Raw genomic sequence first — 21,506 nt, forward strand, 5'->3', positions numbered from 1 at the left:
TAATTTAATAGTGGAAAAAGATGGTCAGTTTCGCGTATGAATTCCACTATTAGTCATATAGCTTAAGAAGAAAGAAGTTGGACTACAGCAAAATAAAAACAAATAATGTAGAAATAGAATAAGAGCACTACTCATTCAACGCGGATTATACACTGATTATTGACTCCACTAACCTTATATTGCTAATTCCAATCTTTCGAAATCAAAACCCACAAATTATTTGATTCTATTCCCAACTCAAAAACCAAGAGCAGAAAAAAAAAGATGTCATCTTGCACAGTTGCACTGTCGAATTCGCCGGTCTTCTCTCCATCATCAACATCATCGTCTTCATCTCCTCGTCTTGCTTGGTTCAACAAGCCGCGTTGCCGGCTTAGGGGGTTTGCCGGCGCCGAATCATCGCCTCTCTTGAAGAGGAAGAGGCCGGCGAGGCTTGATATTCCGGTGGTTGCGGTGCCGGAGAGGGAGTCGCCGGCGCCGGTGATGGCTCCGGAAGTGGATGAGGTGGAGGGAGATGGCTATTCAGTTTGTTGCAAGAGAGGGAGGAAGGATGTGATGGAGGATCGTTTCTCTGCAACTCTTTCCCTTCAATCCGATCAAAAGCAGGTAACTTTCACGTGTTGACTATTTTGTAACGATTCTTGATCGGTGAAAAAGATTGGAGAATTCGAAAAATACAATATTTTGAAAAGGGTGGGAAGGAAAACATGTTTTTCTCATTCTTGATCGATGAAAAAGGTTGGAGAATTCGAAAAATACAATCTTTTGAAAAGGGTGAGAAGGAATTCATGTTTTTGCCATTTTTGCAGGCCTTTTTTGGTGTGTTTGATGGGCATGGAGGCGCTAGTGCAGCAGAGTTTGCAGCTAAGAATTTGGAAAAGAACATATTAAATGAACTCGAAAAAAGCAACGAAATTGAGGTGGCTGTGAAGAATGGATACCTCACCACAGATTCCGAATTCCTAAACAAAGATGTTAGAGGTGGAGCCTGCAGTGTAACGGCGCTGATCAAGAACGGCAATCTCGTAGCGTCCAACGCAGGCGACTGCCGTGCACTTCTCAGCAGAGGTGGCTCCGCGGTGGCCCTCACCTCCGATCACCGCCCTGGCCTCCGTGAAGACGAGAGGGAAAGAATTGAAAAGCTGGTAATAATAAGACACATGTATATATTCAGTTCCACTAATCTTCCAGTTTCTTGTGAAAAAAATCTAATCTTGATGTTGTTGTGTGATGGTTTATGTAGGGTGGTTTTGTTGAAGAGCGTAACGGTGTTTGGAGAGTCCTGGGATCATTAGCAGTTTCTAGAAGCATCGGAGATCGATATCTTAAGCAATGGATCACAGCAGAGCCTGAGACTAAAGTGATCAGACTTGAACCAGATCATGAATTTCTTGTCCTAGCTTCTGATGGATTGTGGGACAAGGTAGTTTTTCTGAAATTTCTCTTACATGATGAATATTTCTTTTTTTAATATAGTTTCTGGTAATGATGAAATTTTTTTATTTAATTCAGGTGAATAATCAAGAAGCTGTAGATATTGCACGCCCTCTTTGCATAGGTATGGAGAAGCCTCAGGTTTTGGCAGCTTGTAGGAAGCTTGTTGATCTTGCAGTTTCAAGAGGAGCTGTTGATGATATTAGTGTGATGGTTGTTAACCTTGGAGGAATTTGTTAACTTTGAGGAAGTAGTGATTATAGATTAACATGTAGAGTTAGTTGTCTTATGAGTTATGACATTGTTTTGGATGCTTACTGTTCTCTTAACTTCTCAGATTTCATACAATGACTTTATTACTGTACAGATATATCATGTATTAATATAGATGGCATACTAGTTAATTGCATAAATAAAAGAAAATATGTTTATTATTCATTGAGTGGATCAAAGCGCTCAAATTTCTTTAATTAAATCTTATTGAGTTAGATGTGAGCAATTTGGCCACACATTGCTCGGGGACTTTTCCTGCCAACTCATGTTTCAGCGCAAAACGAGTCATTTTGGTCTTAAATGGACGGGGAACTGTCTTGACGAACGTCGGCTCTTTTGGATAGATGTCATCTACGAGATAGTGGCTCATATTGTAATGACGTCCATTGACTGTGAATCTTATCATCGACGCCCTATCACTCATCATTGAAGAGATCAGTGTTGGTGAGGAGGAAGTTGATGTAATTGTTGTATCCAGCGACACCAGAAAAATACTTGCCGGATCCACAATACATAGATGGTCCCTCTATGCATCTCGCGTCATGAGAATGTGATTCTGGCAGCACTGTGGATGTCCTAAATTGTTATACAAGTTTAATCATCCACACACTAGGTTCATTCTTTCTATAAACAGCGGTGGTGTAGAAAATTTTTCTACATTAACACTTTTTCCCCAATCCCATAATTACCTCCCTTCCACTCTTTAGTCACAAAGAAAATCAACACGTTTTTTTCCATATAACCAGTTGTTTTTTCTTTCCACAATGCGTCAAGAAGCTGTGGAATCCTTTTTTAGCATTTAATGTTGACTGGAAAAAGAAAGGGAATTGCCACTCTAGGGAGGAGAGAAACTAAGAAGTCTGATAAGACGCAAAAATATACTACTATTATTTATATTAGAATATTGAATTATTGAAAATTTTAAAAAAAAACACAATATGACGAATTAAATAAAATAAATCAAACAAACAAACGAACGAACAATTAATTACAACCAATGAAATACAAAAGAGAATATGTTGAAAAAATTGAAATTTTGGGAATTGGAGAATAGAAAAATGATTATATGTAATTAAAAATAAATTTTGTTGTGTATATAGAAATAAAACTATAGCAAATTTGATCTTTATTTATAGTGGTCGAAAAATTATGAATTTTAATGGAATATTATAATTTTTATAGTTTTAATATATAAAATATTTTAAAACCAATAACAGACAAATAGCACCACCTCATTGTCAATGAAGAAAGTGAATTGACTTGGTCTGAATTGGCCAACTGAACAACCATGTTATAAGAGAGACACTATATTAAGCATTTTTTATAATTAAAATTGAGGAGAGGGGCCTAGGTTTCCAGGAAACATAGTCTAATGGAGACAAAGAGAATCTTAATTGTGGCAAACACTGACCTAAATAGAACAGGAAACAAGTAGGCTTATGTTGTCACTAATTTTAATAATAATAATAATAATAATAATAATAATAATAATAATAATAATAATAACAATAATAGTCACACTAATACTATAGGAAAATCAAAATTAAACACTATTTATTTCAAATTCGTGATTTTAGTCTTTAGACATCATTAGGCCAAAAAGAAAGAGAAGAAAATTAAGACTTGAATTTTGGAAATTGTGGGATAAATTCTAATGCAGATGGGCTTTTCTAGAATTTTTTGTTTACCTAAGTAGTTCAACTACTGGCCCATTTTGGCGAAGATTGGGTCTTAAATTGTACAAAATGGGCTTTGGGTTATGACTAAGAATTCAATGGGCATCTATACTATTTCTATCTTTTCCTATATTATGCAGGACTTGAAAATAGTACTCATTCTGTCTCGCTTAAGATGACACGTTTTTCTTTTTAGTTTGTCCCAACTAAGATGCCACATTTCCTTTTTTGGTAACTTTCTCTCTTCAATTCATACACTCAACCACTATTTCTCACTCCTATTAAAACATCCATCTTTCTTTATCTCTCTACTTTAATACTTACACCCACCTTCTCTCTCTCTAATTAAACACTTTAACCAATAACTCCTAAAATCCCGTGTCGGCTAAATAATGTGTCATCTTAGCCGGGACAGAGGGAGTAGTATTCATTTTCAGAAGCTGTATCCTTGCATCATTTGAAGAATAAATGTGGAGTACTTTGTATTATTGTCGTACTATCGTAAAAATTGGCCTCTCGAGTTGAGAATTGGTTAATAATTAATCAAGTAGTTTGCCGTGTTTGATGTTTGAAAAAAATTAATAATAGTAGTACTAAATTAAGTAGCCCAATCGTCCAACAACATTATCATTATTTTAATTTTAAACTAGATTAAAATTGATTCATTTTAGTAACTTTATGTGTAATTATGACACTATTTCGTAATAGCAATATTAATAATACTAGTACTATTTAGAAACTACGAATATTCTTTAAGGCTTTTTATGACAAGACTACGTTCATAGGCTATGCGCCGTTACTCTTGGCTTTTTTCCTCATGCTATTGTTAATATCTTATCATGGTTTATTTCAGCTGGTTCTATGCGTTTGAATTATTTTTCAAGATGCTTCAATCATTAATTTTGTATTTTATTGCTTACATAAATTCAAAAGCAAATTTGATACTTTCAAAATAGTTTATAGATACATAAAGTTGTATCGATAGTTCATGTCCAGTGAAGAGACATAACTAGTGCATGAATGACTGTTGTATATAGTATATTGTCTATGTTAGGAAATCGATGCAAGTAATCCCGAACATAAACAAAATAAACGCATAAATTGGTTACTCAATTCGCTACAATGTGTATCTACGTCTATAAACAATATCAAACCAAATATTTCACTATTGGTATAAAGCTTCAACACATGGTATCGCTAACAAGACGCGATATAGACGACAAAACATAAAAATTATTTCAAAATCAAATCAAAGGTTTGTCTTTTTCGATCAAGATTACATGTATTACGAAAAAAAGGTTTGTCTAGTGATAATGCAAGCATGGAGATGTATCATTTTATGATAAAATATGTAGGGGCCAAACCAAAGCTAGAGCTCTAAAATCATTAATATATGGTCCACGCTTCGAATTAGTCACCATTGGTCTAGATAATTGTTAGTTGACTAAAAAAGTAACTATATTATTACTGTTTCCTAATTTATTCATTTGACCGAATTTTAGAAGTGAGTAGGGGCCCTTCTCTTTCTAAAACGGGCTAATAGTATTAAACAATAATTAATATGTGGTTTATGCTTAATACAGATAGTTATTTAATGCCATTAATTAAATCGTGTAAATTTTCAATATGATGAAATATAAAAGTTGACAACTTGGGCTCATATTTGTTTCTTTATTAATAGTCTTCTTTAATTCACCATATTATTTTGGGATGAGGAAAACCTTGCAATTGGTTTTCATGAGTGTGCTTTGAATCTCAAAAATAGTAGTAGTAGATAACTTTTGTTTATAGACCCAATAAAAAAATATGATAGTAAAAATCAAGTTTATTACTACTATTAGTTCTTTTTTAGTGATTTTCTTATTGTGTATCATCTAAGTTCACAAAGAATTAGGGATCTCGATTCTTTGAGATTTTAAGTTTTCCAAATATAAGTAATTTAATTAAACTTAAAAACAAATGAAGCTTAATTACCGGTCAGCAATTTTAGTTATATATTTCCCTTTATTATCTTCAAATATCGAAATGGGCAAATGTGGATTCCACGAAACAAGTTGGTCTAACGCCCTAGCCAATCATAAATACACAAATTTAAATAAATAAATAATATGTGTAGTAAGCTTTAGAAAAGTTAGTCAGGTGGCACATTATTTCTGATCACATACCTAATTGACGTACACACCAGCCAACAATTAATATATTTTTTAACTTTTTAGGGTATACTAGTTTATAATTAAGTAATAGTAACTATTAACCAAAATAAATAAAAAGGACTTAATGCTAATGCAAATTGCACTTTACATCATCCAAATACCGAATTTAAACAAGAGGTTTGTTAAAAAACACGAGGATGAAAGTAAAAGTAGGTACACTACACACAACTCCAAACCATTTGAATATGAATAAGTTGCAAATATATACACGTATGCATTATGCAATATCGTGTACATAAGATAATATTTTTTTCCTTCTACTTTAGGGAATTAAAGATAAGATTATCAAAAAAGGCAGCATGGTGTCCGTACAAAAGAGAACTTTATCTTTTTACATATTGGGAATGTGATGTACTAATAATTTGGGGCTTTATCTTATAGATTTCTTATAAGAAATGGAGAAACTTTATAACGATATTATTGACATATGTGATATGTCTAATCCGAATGGCAAAACAATAGGATTGTTAACAAGATATAATGACAATTATATTCACTAATATACATGGAACTTTTATTTAATTTTACATATATACAAGTACTTTTTATGAGAAAAATACTTAAATTGGTAGCGGGTGAAGAGGGGTTCTTACAAACCAATCAACACAAAAGAAAAGAAAAAAGTAATACTCCATCACCATGCAACAGTTATTGCGGAAAGAAAAGAGAGCTTTCATAGCTAAAAGCAAAATACAACAAAAGAAACACACCTAACCAATACCAAACAAGACATATAAAACAGATCAAAAGCGATAAGAAAGCAAAAAAACACGCCTAATCCTTTCGACATATAGAAGAAAGCCTAGGAATATTTTCGTAGTCACTACCTCACTTCATGTAGCTTTAGCCTGGTAAAAAAAAAGTCATGACGCAACCTAATGTTCATGTGCCAAGATGCCAAAAGAGTTGTCATTTCTCGAACTTCCAATTTTGCTTCAATCCTTGAAGATTTCATATTTTGAATATTCCAAATTAACCATGTGATGGTGTAGAACATTGTCATCCACAACATCATATCGAACTTTTTCATGAATGGTGTCTCACTACATGAGAGGAGATTTGCCTTAGCTTAGTTTAGGGAGCAATAAGACACATCCCACATTCCATTGAGAACGACCACAATACCAAAACTTACACACAAAAAGAAAAAGGTTAAGGGTCTCATTTTTGATTTTGCAGAAGACACATTTATCATCGTCATTTGTCAATCCTTCAAGCTCCAAACCTGAAAAGCTTTTTCTTGATATGAAGCAAGAACCAAACAATTTACACGTATATATATAACTAGGTGATATTTAAATATGGACAGGCATGATTTAATATATACATTTTTGCCACAATTGATTTAATAAAAGTAAATTGTCGTCTCGTTACTACCAATTATTTATATGATTGAACGTACCCTGGTATACAATTGTTTTTATAATTTACTTATAATAAGCATTGTTTCTACATGATTTTGTTCTATTCTAATTTTAATAAGAAAGATGCTTAATATATTTTTATATTTTTTAGTATATTAAGATAAGTATTTCATTTGTTAAGATATTGATTATTTATATCTAATGGTGATTTATTTTAGAAATTTTATAGTAAAATGAAATAAACTATGAAAGAATAACAAAAGGACAAAGAAGAAAACTAGAAATTAAACATAAAATGGATAAGTGAAAATTTAATTGAAAAAAATATGGTACTTATGAAATTATTTTATAATTAAATATAGTAAATTAATTATGTAGAGTGGTAATTAGTATCACCATATTTAATTCCTAAATCAATAAATTTTAATTAAAATAATACTGTAAAAAATAATTAAATTTATGTATTAAGGGTAAGTTAATCATGAAATTATATCACTAAATATAGAACCGATTCTAAAATCAATCCAATCGATTTCTAAACTAAGCGACATGATAAGGGGTGGGTCGATACGATATATCGTATCAAAAACGTTGTATCGTGTATCGTATCGAAAATATCGATATGAAAGAATTTCATATCGTTATCGTATCGAAAGTTTCGATATATCGAATTTCGATATATCGAACTTTCGATATAAAAAAATATCATATCGTTATCGTATCGATATTTCGATATATCGTACCGAAATTCGATATATCGTTAAATATCGATATATATCGAAAATAAAATATCGATATATATCGAAAATTTTAAATATCGATATATCGAAAATTTTCGATATATATCGTATTTTCGATATAAAACGATATATCGCGATATAAGGAAATCCATATCGTTATCGTATCGAAAACTTACGATACGATATCGTATCGTATCGAAAATTACGATATATCGAAAATTCGATAATTTTTCGATATTTTTCAATACGATACGAGCGATATATCATTTTTTCGGTATTTTTGCCCAGCCCTAACATGATTGTATATACTCCTGTTGCATTAATGATAAAACAGATTTTGAAATTATGAGAACGAAATGATAACGACATGAGTTAACCTAATATGCTTATATTGGGCGGTTGATTAATTAGGCTAACCTTCTAGCATGTCATTTCAGTTGAATTTGCGCATCACTCCAGTTATTGTGCCAACATTTTCTTTGTTATTTTGATGAATAGATCCCACGTTCAAATAAATGATTATACTCACGTCTTATTATAAAATAAAATTATAAAAACATTATACACATTTTACTAATTTTTTAACTAACATTTTTATATTTTTTAAAATCGGCAGTGACTCAAAGTGAGATTTTAGATAGTAAATGGAAGATGCAATATATTTTTTTCACATTAATTTCTTAAAATCTACACCGTCTCAAAGTAAAACTACTCTTATAGTGATCTAATGTTATTTTTTTGTCACTTCTGATACTTAAATCTGGGATTATGATGATAAATTCAGTAATAATCTTCCTAATCTAAAGCTAAAACTAGTTGCTAGAATCTGGGATCATGATGATCTTTCTTCTCCCATACAAAAAAAGGTTGAAATTACCCCAACCCTTAGGGTCCCCCACATTCCGGTCCGACAGTATTGTGAGGGGTGTTAAATTAGGGTACGCAGTGACCCGAACATATGCCTATATCGGCAACACGGTAACACATTTTTTAATAATTAAATTAAATGACCGGTGACAGTATGAAATTTAGATTTAAACTAAGTGTATGTTTCGATTGCTACTTGCGTATATAAAACCTCTCGTGACAAAATTTGATTTCTTTGTAGTACTCTATTTAGGAATAAGATGTGGAATCATGTGAGGATGTCTATGTGGTGAACACATAAAAAAATATTATCACTTTTTTAAATAATAATTTTACACATTTTATGGACATCTCGACACGAGTCTTTATTAGAATACGATGAAACTCATAAAATAGGGAAAAGGAAATAATATGGACAAATTTGATGAGCAATAAGCTTGCTATCTATAACCGCCCATATTTGTTTATGTATTGAAAAATTTTATGTCAAATTGCAAATGACATAAAAGCTTAATGCTAAATAAACTTTAACACGAAAGGGAGATAACTAACTATTACTGATATAGAAAGCAAACTAAAGTTGTGCGCAACTTAGCAAGTTTATAATTAAAAAAAACCTAATGATTTGTGCGATTTTAAGTTAAAACCTCTTCATAGTAGTAGTAGTTACTAGCCTATAGTAGTCTCTAATTTCTGATGCTGATATAGCAATTTTAATGCCATATAATTACTAAGGCGCTAGTTATTATTGTTGCCAAGTTAAGGCATTCAATTATTTACTAAATTAAGAGAAATATCAGTGATTGCATTGAAAGTCTAAGATTTCTATACCAATTATTCGAGTCCCAACTCTCAAGTCTAAAACCGTCAAGTTTGTAAGTCCAATTTTGTGCAAGCAAGATTTGAATATTTGACGGGAAAATATTTGATTCTTTCATTAATCCAAAAATATCTTATTGATTTGGGCAATTTTATTTTTTGTCCGTATTACATTTAATTAATTTAAAAATACACATTACATAAATTGACAGTCCTGCTGACTTTGGGTATATAAATTTAGTCATCAAATTAATAGTTTTAGGTGTTTTCAAATCCTATTTTCCTCTAAAATAGTAGGAGTGAAATTGTATCATGTCAAAATGAGACATACTACATTTCTTTAAAAAGGTCAACCAAATTCTATGAGAAGCAAGAGCACTGCGTTAGAGTAATAAAACTTACTTCGACTAAAATAGGATAGTATCTTGTCCATTGCACTATAAATATTTTTGTAACCTATTTTGAACTTTAATTATTTATAAAAAATTATCAACATAAGTGATTAATTTGTGGTTGAGATTAAGGAGTAATATCTATTCAAATTATATGCAAATATAAGTACTATTTTAACTTCAGAAATACTGTACATATGACACGCGGTAAGTTTAACTGCAAACAACAGAATAAACTAATAATAAAGCACAAACTTTAAATAAATACAATAATTCATTATTTCTAATAAAATTGTAAATCAAGATATTGTTAAAATTAAGTAATATTAATTTTTTTATTTAATACTCCATATATTTTATTATTATGGCTAGACTAGTGGCTCGACCGATCCTATTTATAAAACATCAAACCAAATATAAGGTTTCATCCAAAACCAATTATCATATGAGAAATGTCTCACCATGTAATTAATTTTATCTCTTTTTATTTCATATATATTTGCATTGCGAAACATTCACACGTGAATATCTCAACACATCCGCACATGTAAATTATTTGTAGTATTTGTTAATATCTGAACAAGTCACTCGTGATTCGTCACCTCCAAATGACACATTTAACTCAGACATAAGCAATGCTCTAATACCATACTCTATAGTTAAGTTGTTAGTACTATTCTTTTTGGGTTATTCTAAAATAGTCGAGTCATTTTATTTTTAGCAAAAACTTTATCATCTCTCTTATTTTACTCTCTCTTCATCTCACTTACTTTATAATACCCTCTCTTATTTTACTCTCTTTACTTTAACTTTTAACACATCAATTTAAATCACGTGCCCATAGAAAATGCTTCAATTACCTTGGAACGGAGGGAATATTAAATATTAAGAGGTAGGTATAGTTTCACTCACTTAAGCATACATGATACATGAAAAGGGAGACCAACCAAATTCTATTGAATTTTCATCCTTAAATCAAGTGGTGTTACAAGGAGTGATTAACTAGGTGTTAAAAATGATTTCTTTTTATGTTAACAATGTTGATGTGAGACAACTTAAATATGAATGTTTTAACATAGTAGAATTTGGCTCAAGCATGGAACTTGCTCTATTATCGTGTTAGATCTTGGGATTAAGAATCATCTTAGAGCATCCGCAATGGTGCTTAGGCCAGCAATAGGCTAGCCATTCTCTCCCCTGCCACGTCAGCAACACTAAAAAATTCACCTGCCACATCAGATTTAGGCCAGCCATAGGCTAGCCATAGGCCAGCCATAATAAAAATAATTCAAAATATACTACATTTACGGAATTAAAATCACGATTAAATTACCGAATTAAATTTACGAGACATATACGGGAAAATTCATTAATTTTATTTTTAAAAAAAGTACATTAACTAAAAATAAAAAAAAATTGCATAATAAAAAAAAATCCGGGCTTCCACACACGAGCCACCGCCCCACTCTACTCCTCACTAATTTATTAAAAAAATACATAAAAAAATGTTAGTATGCCTTGAATCCGTTATAGTTTGCCGCTACCCGACGGTATGACATGTTTCTGTTTTAGGTCTTAATTTTGTATTGGGCTAGTTGTTGTTGTCCATCGCTAGATGTTGCTCTTGTACAGAAATTTAGAGATAGAGAAAATCGCGTTTATATAATTTTTCAAAATAAAAAAAAAGAATTAAAAAAAATTAAAAAAAAAGAATTAAAAAAAATTAAAAAAAGAATTAAAAAAAAATTTAAAAAAAATTAAAAAATAGCGCTGGCCGATCGCTGGCCGATCGGGCCGCCACAATGGCGGCTAGCCGATCGGCCAGCGCTTCGGCCAGCGACGAGCGATCGGCCAGCCCACGCCGATCCGCTCGCCGATTTCGTCCTCGCCGATTGCAATGGTTCGGCTAGCCGATCGGCTAGCGCGACGAATTGGCTAGCCGGTCGCTAGCCGACCATTGCGGATGCTCTTACATCTATGCTAGCAAGTACTTTAAAATTGAGATATTATTGTATAAAAACAGTGAGACAAGGATTTAATTTTGATTCTTCAAATGGAATTTTTAGAAGAAAAATATTACTCCCTCCGTCCCCGATTAGAGTCACACTTTAACTGGGCACGAATTTTAAGGAAGTGTTTGAATGTGTAATAAATGGAGTTAGGTGGTGGAATATTGGACCTCTTTGATTTTTTGTGTGTAATAAATTTGTGTAAATAATGGTATTTTGTGTAAATTTTGCCAACAATAAAGGTATTTTTGATGTCCAAATATAGTAAGTAGGAAGTGTGACTCTTAATCGGGGATGAACCGAAATAAAAAAGTGTGACTCTTAATCGGGATGGATAGAGTAAATTAAACAGAATACCAGGAAAAGAAAAAGAGAAATGGGAGAAAAGGATAGTTGTACCTAATTTCTTAGCAACTCTTTTGGCGGTTATCTTGGATAGCAGCATTTCCATGGTTGATTCTCTGAAGCAAACATATTTATTCCGTGTCTTAGACACAAATCACAATAATTATGTTTTCTCTTTGCAGGCAACTTTTCAAGATTATAATTTTTTTAATCTTGAATTTAGTTTTTTGTTTACTTGCATGCTAACAGTATTTATGCTTACTCACCTCACACTATCTCTGCTCAAGAGTTTGTTTCTCTCACACGATTAAAAAAACCGTGAAAGGACACCCTTTCTCTCTCCCTCTCCTTTCTCGCTTCGCTCATTTATAGCTTCATTTCCGTTGTTTTCTTGGTACATTGTCTTCACTCTATACTACTGCCCTGCACTTCCACTGCTAATTCTGGAATTTCTCTTCCCAAATCTCTCTCTCCTCTTGAGAAACTGTGTGTATTCAAATATTGTAACCGCACTCAAATAGGCATAGAAATTTTGCTCAATCTGTTAAACACCATTTAATGCCTATTAGCTTTAGACCGAGTTAGATCGCTCCTCCCCACTATATAAAGCCATGGGCTCCCCCTAATTCCCTTCAATCTTATTCATGCAATTCTGCTTTAACTAAACCTTCACTTTTCCATAAATGGAGTCTCGCTAAATTGTCTTGATTCTTGCTGTTTTCCCCTTTCTGTTTGCAAAGTTTGAAGCTTTTTGAGTGTTAGGATCCTGGGATAAAGTGGCTTTACCATGTAAATTTATCTCATTTTGCTTCTTGGTTTTTGGCTCTTTGCATTTTGGTTTGAAGTAGTTGATGATTTCGAAAAGTTTCTGTTTAGATGTAAGTTGAGTATTGATATGATGGATCTGAGCATTATTGTTGCCAACCGTTAGTTCACTTCTGTGTTGTTGATCAGTAATGCATTCATTTCGTTAAATCCTTTCTGTTTCTGATACTAACATGGAGTTCAAGTAGGCCTAGGAAAGTTCTTGCAGAGCTATAACCAGTTTCTGTGTTTGATCACACTTCATTCATCGCTGATCAATTCTTTTGTTCGTTTCAGTTGAACAAATACAAACTATTCTTATCAAATTTTATCAGGATGTAACCTGTTTTCAAATTCTTGACAGATTTTAGTTGATATGGACCTCTTGAAAGGTCTCAGAGTATTATACATAGCCTCAAAGATATCCCAACTTTTTACAATAATCAAGTAGTTTTATGTTTCTTCTGCCCACAGCCTTTTATATGCAAATATAGTTTGAGATATAAGCCTCTCGAGTACCACTTTTGTTCGAGTTTAGTGTTGTTTCATTTTCGCGTTTCTTTGTTAAACTATATTTGTGTGAGAATTTTGGGATGGAGGAAACCTTTGTTCCCTTTCGTGGGATTAAGAATGATCTCAAAGGGAGGCTTCTGTGCTACAAACAAGATTGGAGTAGCGGGATAGGCGCAGGTATCAGGTTCGTGTCATTGATCATGCTTCAAATGTAATGTATAGAAATGATTCTCATGTTTGTGACTGTCATTTCAAGATATTTGAAATTGTAATTGCTGTTTTGTAGGATCTTGGCTCCAACAACGTATATATTCTTTGCATCTGCAATTCCTGTTATATCTTTCGGTGTGCAACTGGAGAGAAACACCAGTAAGGCAGATTCGTCCGAATATTCAAATTTTGGCATCTTTTTGTTATGTTGCAAAGATCTTATAGGAAAACTTGGTGTTGTTGCAGATGGAACTTTAACAGCAGTGCAAACACTTGCATCAACTGCACTCTGTGGTGTGATCCACTCTGTCATAGGTGGACAGCCACTACTTATACTTGGTGTAGCCGAGCCCACAGTGTTAATGTACACTTTCATGTTCGATTTTGCCAAAGATCGAAAAGATTTGGGGGAGAAGTTGTTCTTAGCCTGGACAGCATGGTATGAGTTTTTAGTTCTTTACACTTGAAAGTCCAAAAACTCTAGAAATTTGCTATTGAATGCTGAACTGTCTTGTGTAGGGTCTGTGTGTGGACATCCATTTTGCTTTTCTTGCTGGCTATCTTAGGTGCTTGCTCTATTATCAATCGGTTTACGCGTGTTGCTGGTGAATTGTTTGGTCTTTTAATCGCAATGCTCTTTATGCAGCAGGCAATACGTGTGAGCATCACTGTACCCTTCCTCGACTTTCTTTTCATAGATGAGCAAGTATAATTTTTAGCAACCATCGTGGCCTTCTTACGTGAATGAATTGCGAATTCCTAGAAAATTATTTGTGCTAAATCAGTGGCTTATATAGTCAATCACTAGACTGTCATTTGTGGCTCAACTAGTCTGAAAATGTTGCTTTCTAGTCAATTATTTTTAACTCTTCTTTGCAATTTGCACCTGCTTTTGTGAGGATATGTATTGCCTGTCTAATCTCTTTGATCAAGATGATTAAATCTCTGAGTTATGTTTAGGGAGTTGTGGAGGAGTTTGGCGTTCCTAAGAGAGGAAACGAAAGTGCAACTGCTCTTTTACCTTCCTGGCGCTTTGGAAACGGAATGTTTGCTTTGGTGCTTTCATTTGGCCTTCTTCTTACTGCATTGAGGAGTCGTGAGGCTAGAACCTGGCGCTATGGTGCAGGTGCGCTAACTATCAAGAATGTATTTAATAAAGGAAATTCTACGAATAAGTTCAACTCCAGACTGCGTATAGACAGAGTTTGCTAACTCGTAACTCTAATTTGAAGGGTGGTTTAGAGGGTTTATCACGGACTATGGTGTCCCACTAATGGTGCTCGTTTGGACTGGTGTGTCTTACATACCAGCTAGCGACGTTCCAAAAGGGATACCAAGAAGACTCGTTAGCCCAAATCCGTGGTCAGCTGGTGCATACACGAACTGGACAGTCATCAAGGTGCTTCTCCTTTATCCTTTCAAAGTAGCTATAAAAGTGATGAGATACCCCATATCTGAGTCACTGATCTCTCTCTATCTTTTGGATGTCTCAGGACATGGGGGATTTGCCACTACTTTATATTATTGGAGCATTTATTCCTGCCACAATGATAGCTGTGCTTTATTACTTTGATCATAGTGTTGCATCTCAGCTTGCACAGCAGAAAGAGTTCAATCTAAAGAAGCCGTCTTCTTATCACTATGATCTCCTGCTCTTGGGAGTTTTGGTAAGTTGTCGAACAAAATTTTTTATTTGTATTTCTCATCATTTCATGATAGAAATCTAATATATCGTGGTAACTAGGTGATAGTATGCGGTCTCATCGGCATTCCTCCTGCCAATGGAGTTATTCCGCAGTCCCCAATGCACACGAAAAGTTTGGCCACTCTGAAACATCAGGTAAATCCAGAAAATTCGAAGAATTGAATAGCCACATAGGTGTTGTCATCTCATTGCTGTGGGCCTCCCTTTCAGCTTTTGAGGAACAAGCTCGTATCAACTGCACGAGATAGCATCAGTAAAAATGCCAATCTATCTCAGCTGTATAGAAGCATGCAAGAAGCATACACGGAGATGCAGACTCCACTCGTATACCAAACTCCAGCTGCTTTGGTATGCTTCGTTTAAGAATGGCTTATTCCTTTAAACACTGATTGCATATTCTTAACCACTGTTCTGAATAGGGGCTAAATGAGCTGAAAGAATCAACCATTCAGCTCGCATCCACTAGTGGCTACATGGACGCACCAGTTGATGGTACCATCTTTGATGTGGACAAGGATGTCGATGATCTCCTACCTGTGGAAGTTAAGGAGCAACGCGTCAGCAATCTACTTCAGGCCTTAATGGTTGGATGTTGTCTTGCTGCCATGCCTCTGTTGAAAAAGATTCCCACTGCAGTCCTCTGGGGCTATTTTGCCTTCATGGCAATCGAGAGCTTGCCAGGAAACCAGTTCTGGGAAAGAATCTTGCTGCTTTTCACAGCTCCAAGTCGAAGATACATGTGAGTTCGTGCTTAAGAGCGCACCATAATGCTGCGTTTCACATTTTCTGATTCTCTGCAACTGATGTAGGGTGCTAGAGGAGTATCACGCGACCTTTGTGGAGACTGTGCCATTCAAAACAATCGCGCTCTTCACATTGTTTCAGACGTTTTACTTGCTTTTATGCTTTGGAATAACGTGGATCCCCATAGCTGGCGTCCTCTTCCCTTTGCTGATCATGCTTCTTGTCCCCGTGCGCCAGTATCTGCTTCCCAAGTTCTTCAAAGGAGCTCATCTGCAAGACTTGGATGCTGCAGAGTATGAAGAAGCCCCTGCTATTAACTACAACATATCCTATGACGTAAGCCTTCATGTCACGGGTTTAACAATAGTTTTGTGATGTAAATAAGAAGGTAATACGAATGAATAACACGGGTTTTATGCATTCAGGAACAAGGTAATACCATCAATCTCGACAGTGGTGAGTTGTTGGACGAGATGATTACAAGAAGTCGTGGTGAGATCCGCCATGGTCGTAGCCCAAAGGTCAATAGTTCAACTCAGCCACCTCTGGAGGAAATGAAGTCCATGTACAGTCCTCGGCTGCCTGAGAGGGTGCAGAGCCCACATCTTACTGAAATACGATCTGAGTTAAGCCCGAGGTCGAACGGTAGACACGTAGAATTAAGGCAAACCCCGAGCCTTCTCGGACAAAATAGTCATGGATCATCATCTTCTTGATCCAGACAATCTCCATTAGTTCTCATTTTGGTGCTTGAGAGGTCCTTATTATGTAGAAGAGACTTGAGTAATAATTTAGATATTTGGCTGTTCTAACATCTAAGTTTTTGTGTTTATTGTCTTACTACATTGTACACAACCTTCACTCTCATGGGCAGAAGACCGTTAATCATAAAAATGGGAGTTATTTATTTGAAACACACTTTTTTTTTTACATTTCTTCTTAGAGAAAAAACAAGCATATACATATTGATGGATGAAAAATAAAAATGCATCCACTTTTAACATATATAAATAGTGTCTGGTTTCAAATTATAAGATGCTTGAAAAAGTAAATAGACTCTTTTTTTAAAAAAATGACAATTTTTTAGTGTATATGTTCTTTTAAATTAATGGATGTCCCAGAGAGCTACCAAGTCAGCTTGTCTATCAATATTTTGAGGTGATATTTTGTCCAGGAAAAAAGGCATCAAGAGGAGCAATTATTAAACTGACAAATGATTCGCATTTAAAAATGTTTATTGATTAAATGCATTATAAGTAATAAGTTGTCAAGATCATGTATTTTAGAACAACTTGCTTAGCTAAGAATTTGGTGTGTACAAATGTCAATTTCAGTTTTAGCCTTCATAATGGAGGTAAGATCATTAGGTTGATTGCCTTTTCTCTTGTAATCACCAAAGATTGGGTAATCCTTTTTTCTCATATTGCTTAACAACATGCAGTACCTAACTTTTGCTTGTCTCACTACATTGAATATTAAATCAAAGTTGGTTTTTGCACAGTATGAGATTGATATATAGCACCAATAATAGTCATGACAATTATTTTCAATCAAACAAAATAGCATCAAGAATATTTACAAATTACAATCTTTGTGTAAAACATTCAAATCAAAGAATGAGAAAGAAGAGAATCATAGTGAGATAAGAAACATACAAAGAGAAAATGTGTGAAGGAGTTATAGAGTAGGATAGGGAACACAAATTGGTGGAATGTGTATGCAAGAGCAATTGGTGTCCATAACAAGGATTGATGTCCCAACCATTATTGTCCTTCTTAAAACTCATAAAGATTCATAACTAATATTCCCATAATTTCATAAAAAAATATTCAATATATAAATTTTGTTTTAAACAATGAGTTTGTGAAATGCAATATTATCCTAAGCAATTTACATATAGAATTTCAAGATAATCAAGCAAAACCGATCAAGATTCAACGGAAGTGTGACAAGTGGTGCCACTGGTTCTAGAACCAGCTGTTATGGTTCCACGTGAAGTGGAATCGTGATCAGCCCAATGGCATTTTTTGTTATGGTTGCAGTGATTTCGCAGTTTAATTGTGTTGAATTATGATTTTTATAGATTGATAATTAATTAATAATGAGTTGACATAAAATCAAAGAGGAAATAGGAGTACAAAATTGAATAAGTAACAAATATTTAGAATAAGATAAAATACGTAAATTGCTGATTTTCTACATAAAATAGATGGTTTCGGTGGAAATAGCACCCCTACACTTTTCTATTATATTCCCGATTAACCGGCAAACCAACTGTTTGAAACCATCGATGTTGATTTCGCTATGTCTAGAGCCGGAACCGGCCCAGTATAACCAGTTAGCTAGTTCCGCATTGACCATACAAGTCCGAAATCAAAACCGGGATGCCGGTCCGGAATGGCCATGCATCACAAAGTGTGACGCATGGTAAAGAATGATATTTTCATGAAATTAATTATAGTAGGGTGTATTTGATATTGTTATCGGGCTAACATAAATTGAGTACGCTAACCAGTGGCGTATTCAGGCTAGAACAAGGGGGTGCAACTGTACCCCCAAATCAGAATACTAATACCATGTATTAAGCTAATTTTTTAAGAAAGCGTTGATGGTCTAGTGGTTCTGCTCCCACCTTTTAACATAGAGGTTCTGAGTTCGATCTCTCCTTGCTGCCTGGTTTCAAGTTTCGACTTTTTTACTTTGAGTTTGATTTCTTTACCCTCTTTTCCCATTTTATTCTACTCTAATTAATTGAAAGTGTTATTATTTTACTTATTTCAATTCTTTTTCTCTTTTGTTTGGTTAAAACAATTAAAAGTTCTATAGCCTTTTAATACTTTTTTTTTATCTTGTTTTATTAAAACTATGGATTTACTTTAGTTTTACCCAAACAATTGAAAAAATAAATGTATTACTAGCTTTTATATATGCTTTCTTGTTTAGTCATTATATTCGCGTTTATACAAGATATTCATATTCAAGAGAATAAAAAGGATTGTCCAGATTTTCAAACTCCATATTATTTGCCGTACTCCCAAATTAAAAATCCTGGATTCGCCACTGACAATAACATTTAACCGCGTCTACTTAGGTGAAAAAATATGTGGCTATGTGTACGTGACATCATAAAGTTAGGTACCTAAAAAGGATTAAGAAAAGAATTCATGCTTGATTTATCAAGTGATATCCTTCCATATCTTAAACAATTTAATGAAAAAGGTGGACATGATTCGATATTTGATTAGTTATCACGCTCAAAGAATATCTTACCTTTTGTCGTTTTATGAATATCTCGTATTTTATTGAATCATGCAAGTGAGCCACATGCATGTATGATGTACTAGTATATGATATTTTTACCACCATTTAGAAAGTATTCATAAATAGTATTACAAAATTGTAGAAGAAAATTGAGCTTCACGAAAATATGCCAGGCAAAGGTTGGCCTCCATATGACCTAATTAAATTATTGGTAAGGCGAAATTCATAAATTATTTTTACGCCTTTACTTTTTATCTTTTTTATTTTATTTTATTTTATTTGTTTAGAAAGAGATCTTACTCGGATATTTTAGGATGTTTCCATATATTTATAGTTTCTAAGCTAGGTGAAAAGGGTAAAATCGCTTTCACTTTATTGTCATGCAAATATCATTAGTTTTACTTAATTTTCTTCTAATCAATGGGTTAACATACCAAATTTCTGCTAACCGATTTAAAAAGAATCCGTGGTTAGACATAAAATAAATTAATCGTCAAACATTTAAATATTTTCTCCGACTTTAGATTTAATAGTTATGAAATTAATTGAGAACCAAAAACTAATAGTACTAGTACAAATGAGTTAAGCGGTTAGATGAATATATTTTAAATCAGGAATTAGGACTTAGGAGAACTACTCTTGATAATTTAGTCATGTGTTGTCACACTCAGTAACAAGAATCGACAAATAGGGATAATGTAAGATATCATATTTTTAATCTCTCTTGTTCAGTGTGGTTGTTCGTAATTGGCTTTAATTTTGTATCAGCCTCCACACAATTTGCTTTTTGTATATACAGTACAATAGTTAGGTTTACAATTTTTAAACGAAAAATAAAATAGAGAAGGAAAGCTTTGAACTTAGAAAAATAATGGTAGGACTTTAAAAGTGATTGTTAGTTGTGAATAAAAGTGACAATGTGTTTCAAATAAAAAATACGCTTTCTTGTTGTTAAAAATGATTTAGTAGTTACAAAAGTGAGTGAATTTATTGAAAAAAAAGTTATTACTACTACTAAAAAAATCGGGATGATTTGGAACGCTCGCATAGTGTGCAAACGTGCTCACTGGGCTCGTTCTATATGTACACAAGCTTACACTTTTGCCGCAATTAAACAATAGATGACTGTACTCAGAGGGTTTTTACAAAAGCTAAAGAATTTGATAGGAAATTCGGATTATGATCATTTTTCGCAAACTGGTCCATTGTTCTATTCTTATAGAAAAAATTAAGAAATGGAAAGGCTTATTATATGTTCTTACTTTGCTAGCATAAGGGCAAGTACGAAAATCTAATATACCATATTATTAAATGGTTTGAGACAAAGAGTAGATAAGTTATGGACCTGAATTGGGCTAACCTGACTAGTACTCTTCTTACATTTTAGGCCCACGAACAGGACATCAAAATGAGGTCCATGCCCGTTACTCATTTTCAAACTACTTGCATTGTTTTTATTTTAAATAAAAATTAAGCTATTTAATTAAAATATTAATTTTATTTTAAATAAAAATTAAGATATTTAATTAAAATATTAAAATTTTTATTAAATATTTTCTTATTATTCTTAAAATATTAATTATACTAATTATTCGATCATTAATTTAAGATCTTAAAAAAAAGTGCGAGTAACGTAACACTAAAAGAAACCAATATCAATCGTAGTTTGTAAATATGTTGGATTAGCTCTCGTCTTGTGGGACCACAACACTATAAATGAAGTGGGCTTACTGATACACTTTTACATTGGTAAATCTCAAAAGTTCATTGGTAAAGTCACGGATGTCGTGGGCCAGTGTAAACAATGCCGATAAAACTTTTATTTGTGGATAAATTATCGTATAAAAATATTATAGTTATTGACGGATCTAAGAAACGGGATTTCACAAGCCAAAATTTTCCCATTGCATTAGGGTAATGACCAAGAGTATCTCCAAAGGGGTGAGCCGGTGAGGTATATGGAAAAAGTATATCATTTGTTTATCTTCGTAAAAAAGAAAATATTTCCTTCTAAAAAGTAACATAATCCAAGGCAAAAGGAAAATAAAAAGGTAAATTATTTTTTTTAAATAAAAAAAATACAAAATGCATTAAAAAACATAAAGGTATAATACCTTCTCAAATACATTTCCTTTCG

At 33.4% G+C, this 21,506-nt stretch overlaps 2 protein-coding genes across 3 annotated transcripts; both read left to right on the forward strand.

Annotated features, from left to right (window-relative positions):
- The first annotated feature begins 98 nt into the window (after positions 1–98).
- LOC125208234 (putative protein phosphatase 2C 25) lies at positions 99–1,872 on the forward strand. Its single transcript, XM_048107819.2, has 4 exons — positions 99–606; positions 810–1,145; positions 1,244–1,423; positions 1,513–1,872. Exons 1-4 carry the CDS (start codon positions 265–267, stop codon positions 1,672–1,674), a joined length of 1,020 nt encoding a protein of 339 aa, XP_047963776.2. The 5' UTR covers positions 99–264; the 3' UTR covers positions 1,675–1,872.
- Positions 1,873–12,372: 10,500 nt separating this feature from the next.
- LOC125202316 (putative boron transporter 2) lies at positions 12,373–17,038 on the forward strand. Of its 2 annotated transcripts, XM_048100694.2 has the most exons (12): positions 12,389–13,633; positions 13,736–13,818; positions 13,906–14,098; positions 14,179–14,317; positions 14,620–14,785; positions 14,892–15,058; positions 15,153–15,326; positions 15,404–15,499; positions 15,575–15,712; positions 15,784–16,103; positions 16,174–16,444; positions 16,534–17,038. In XM_048100694.2, exons 1-12 carry the CDS (start codon positions 13,530–13,532, stop codon positions 16,822–16,824), a joined length of 2,142 nt encoding a protein of 713 aa, XP_047956651.1. In that variant the 5' UTR covers positions 12,389–13,529; the 3' UTR covers positions 16,825–17,038. The 2 variants fall into 2 exon arrangements, with proteins under 2 accessions (XP_047956650.1, XP_047956651.1); XM_048100693.2 differs by having other exon boundaries at positions 12,373–13,633; positions 13,736–14,098.
- The last annotated feature ends 4,468 nt before the right edge of the window (positions 17,039–21,506 follow it).

This window comes from Salvia hispanica, chromosome 2 (genome assembly GCF_029641045.1).
Source record: "Salvia hispanica isolate PSC_SH4W2 chromosome 2, Shi_PSC_v1, whole genome shotgun sequence".
NCBI classification, from domain to species: domain Eukaryota; kingdom Viridiplantae; phylum Streptophyta; class Magnoliopsida; order Lamiales; family Lamiaceae; genus Salvia; species Salvia hispanica.

Excerpts from the sequence above, each read along its gene's own strand:
- LOC125208234 (XM_048107819.2), top strand. The coding sequence starts at position 265 with ATGTCATCTTGCACAGTTGCACTGTCGAATTCGCCGGTCTTCTCTCCA. Across the intron at positions 607-809 it reads TTCAATCCGATCAAAAGCAG|GCCTTTTTTGGTGTGTTTGA; the intron begins GTAACTTTCACG and ends CCATTTTTGCAG. Across the intron at positions 1,424-1,512 it reads CTGATGGATTGTGGGACAAG|GTGAATAATCAAGAAGCTGT; the intron begins GTAGTTTTTCTG and ends TATTTAATTCAG.
- LOC125202316 (XM_048100693.2), top strand. The coding sequence starts at position 13,530 with ATGGAGGAAACCTTTGTTCCCTTTCGTGGGATTAAGAATGATCTCAAA. Across the intron at positions 14,099-14,178 it reads TTCTTAGCCTGGACAGCATG|GGTCTGTGTGTGGACATCCA; the intron begins GTATGAGTTTTT and ends TGTCTTGTGTAG. Across the intron at positions 14,786-14,891 it reads AACCTGGCGCTATGGTGCAG|GGTGGTTTAGAGGGTTTATC; the intron begins GTGCGCTAACTA and ends TCTAATTTGAAG.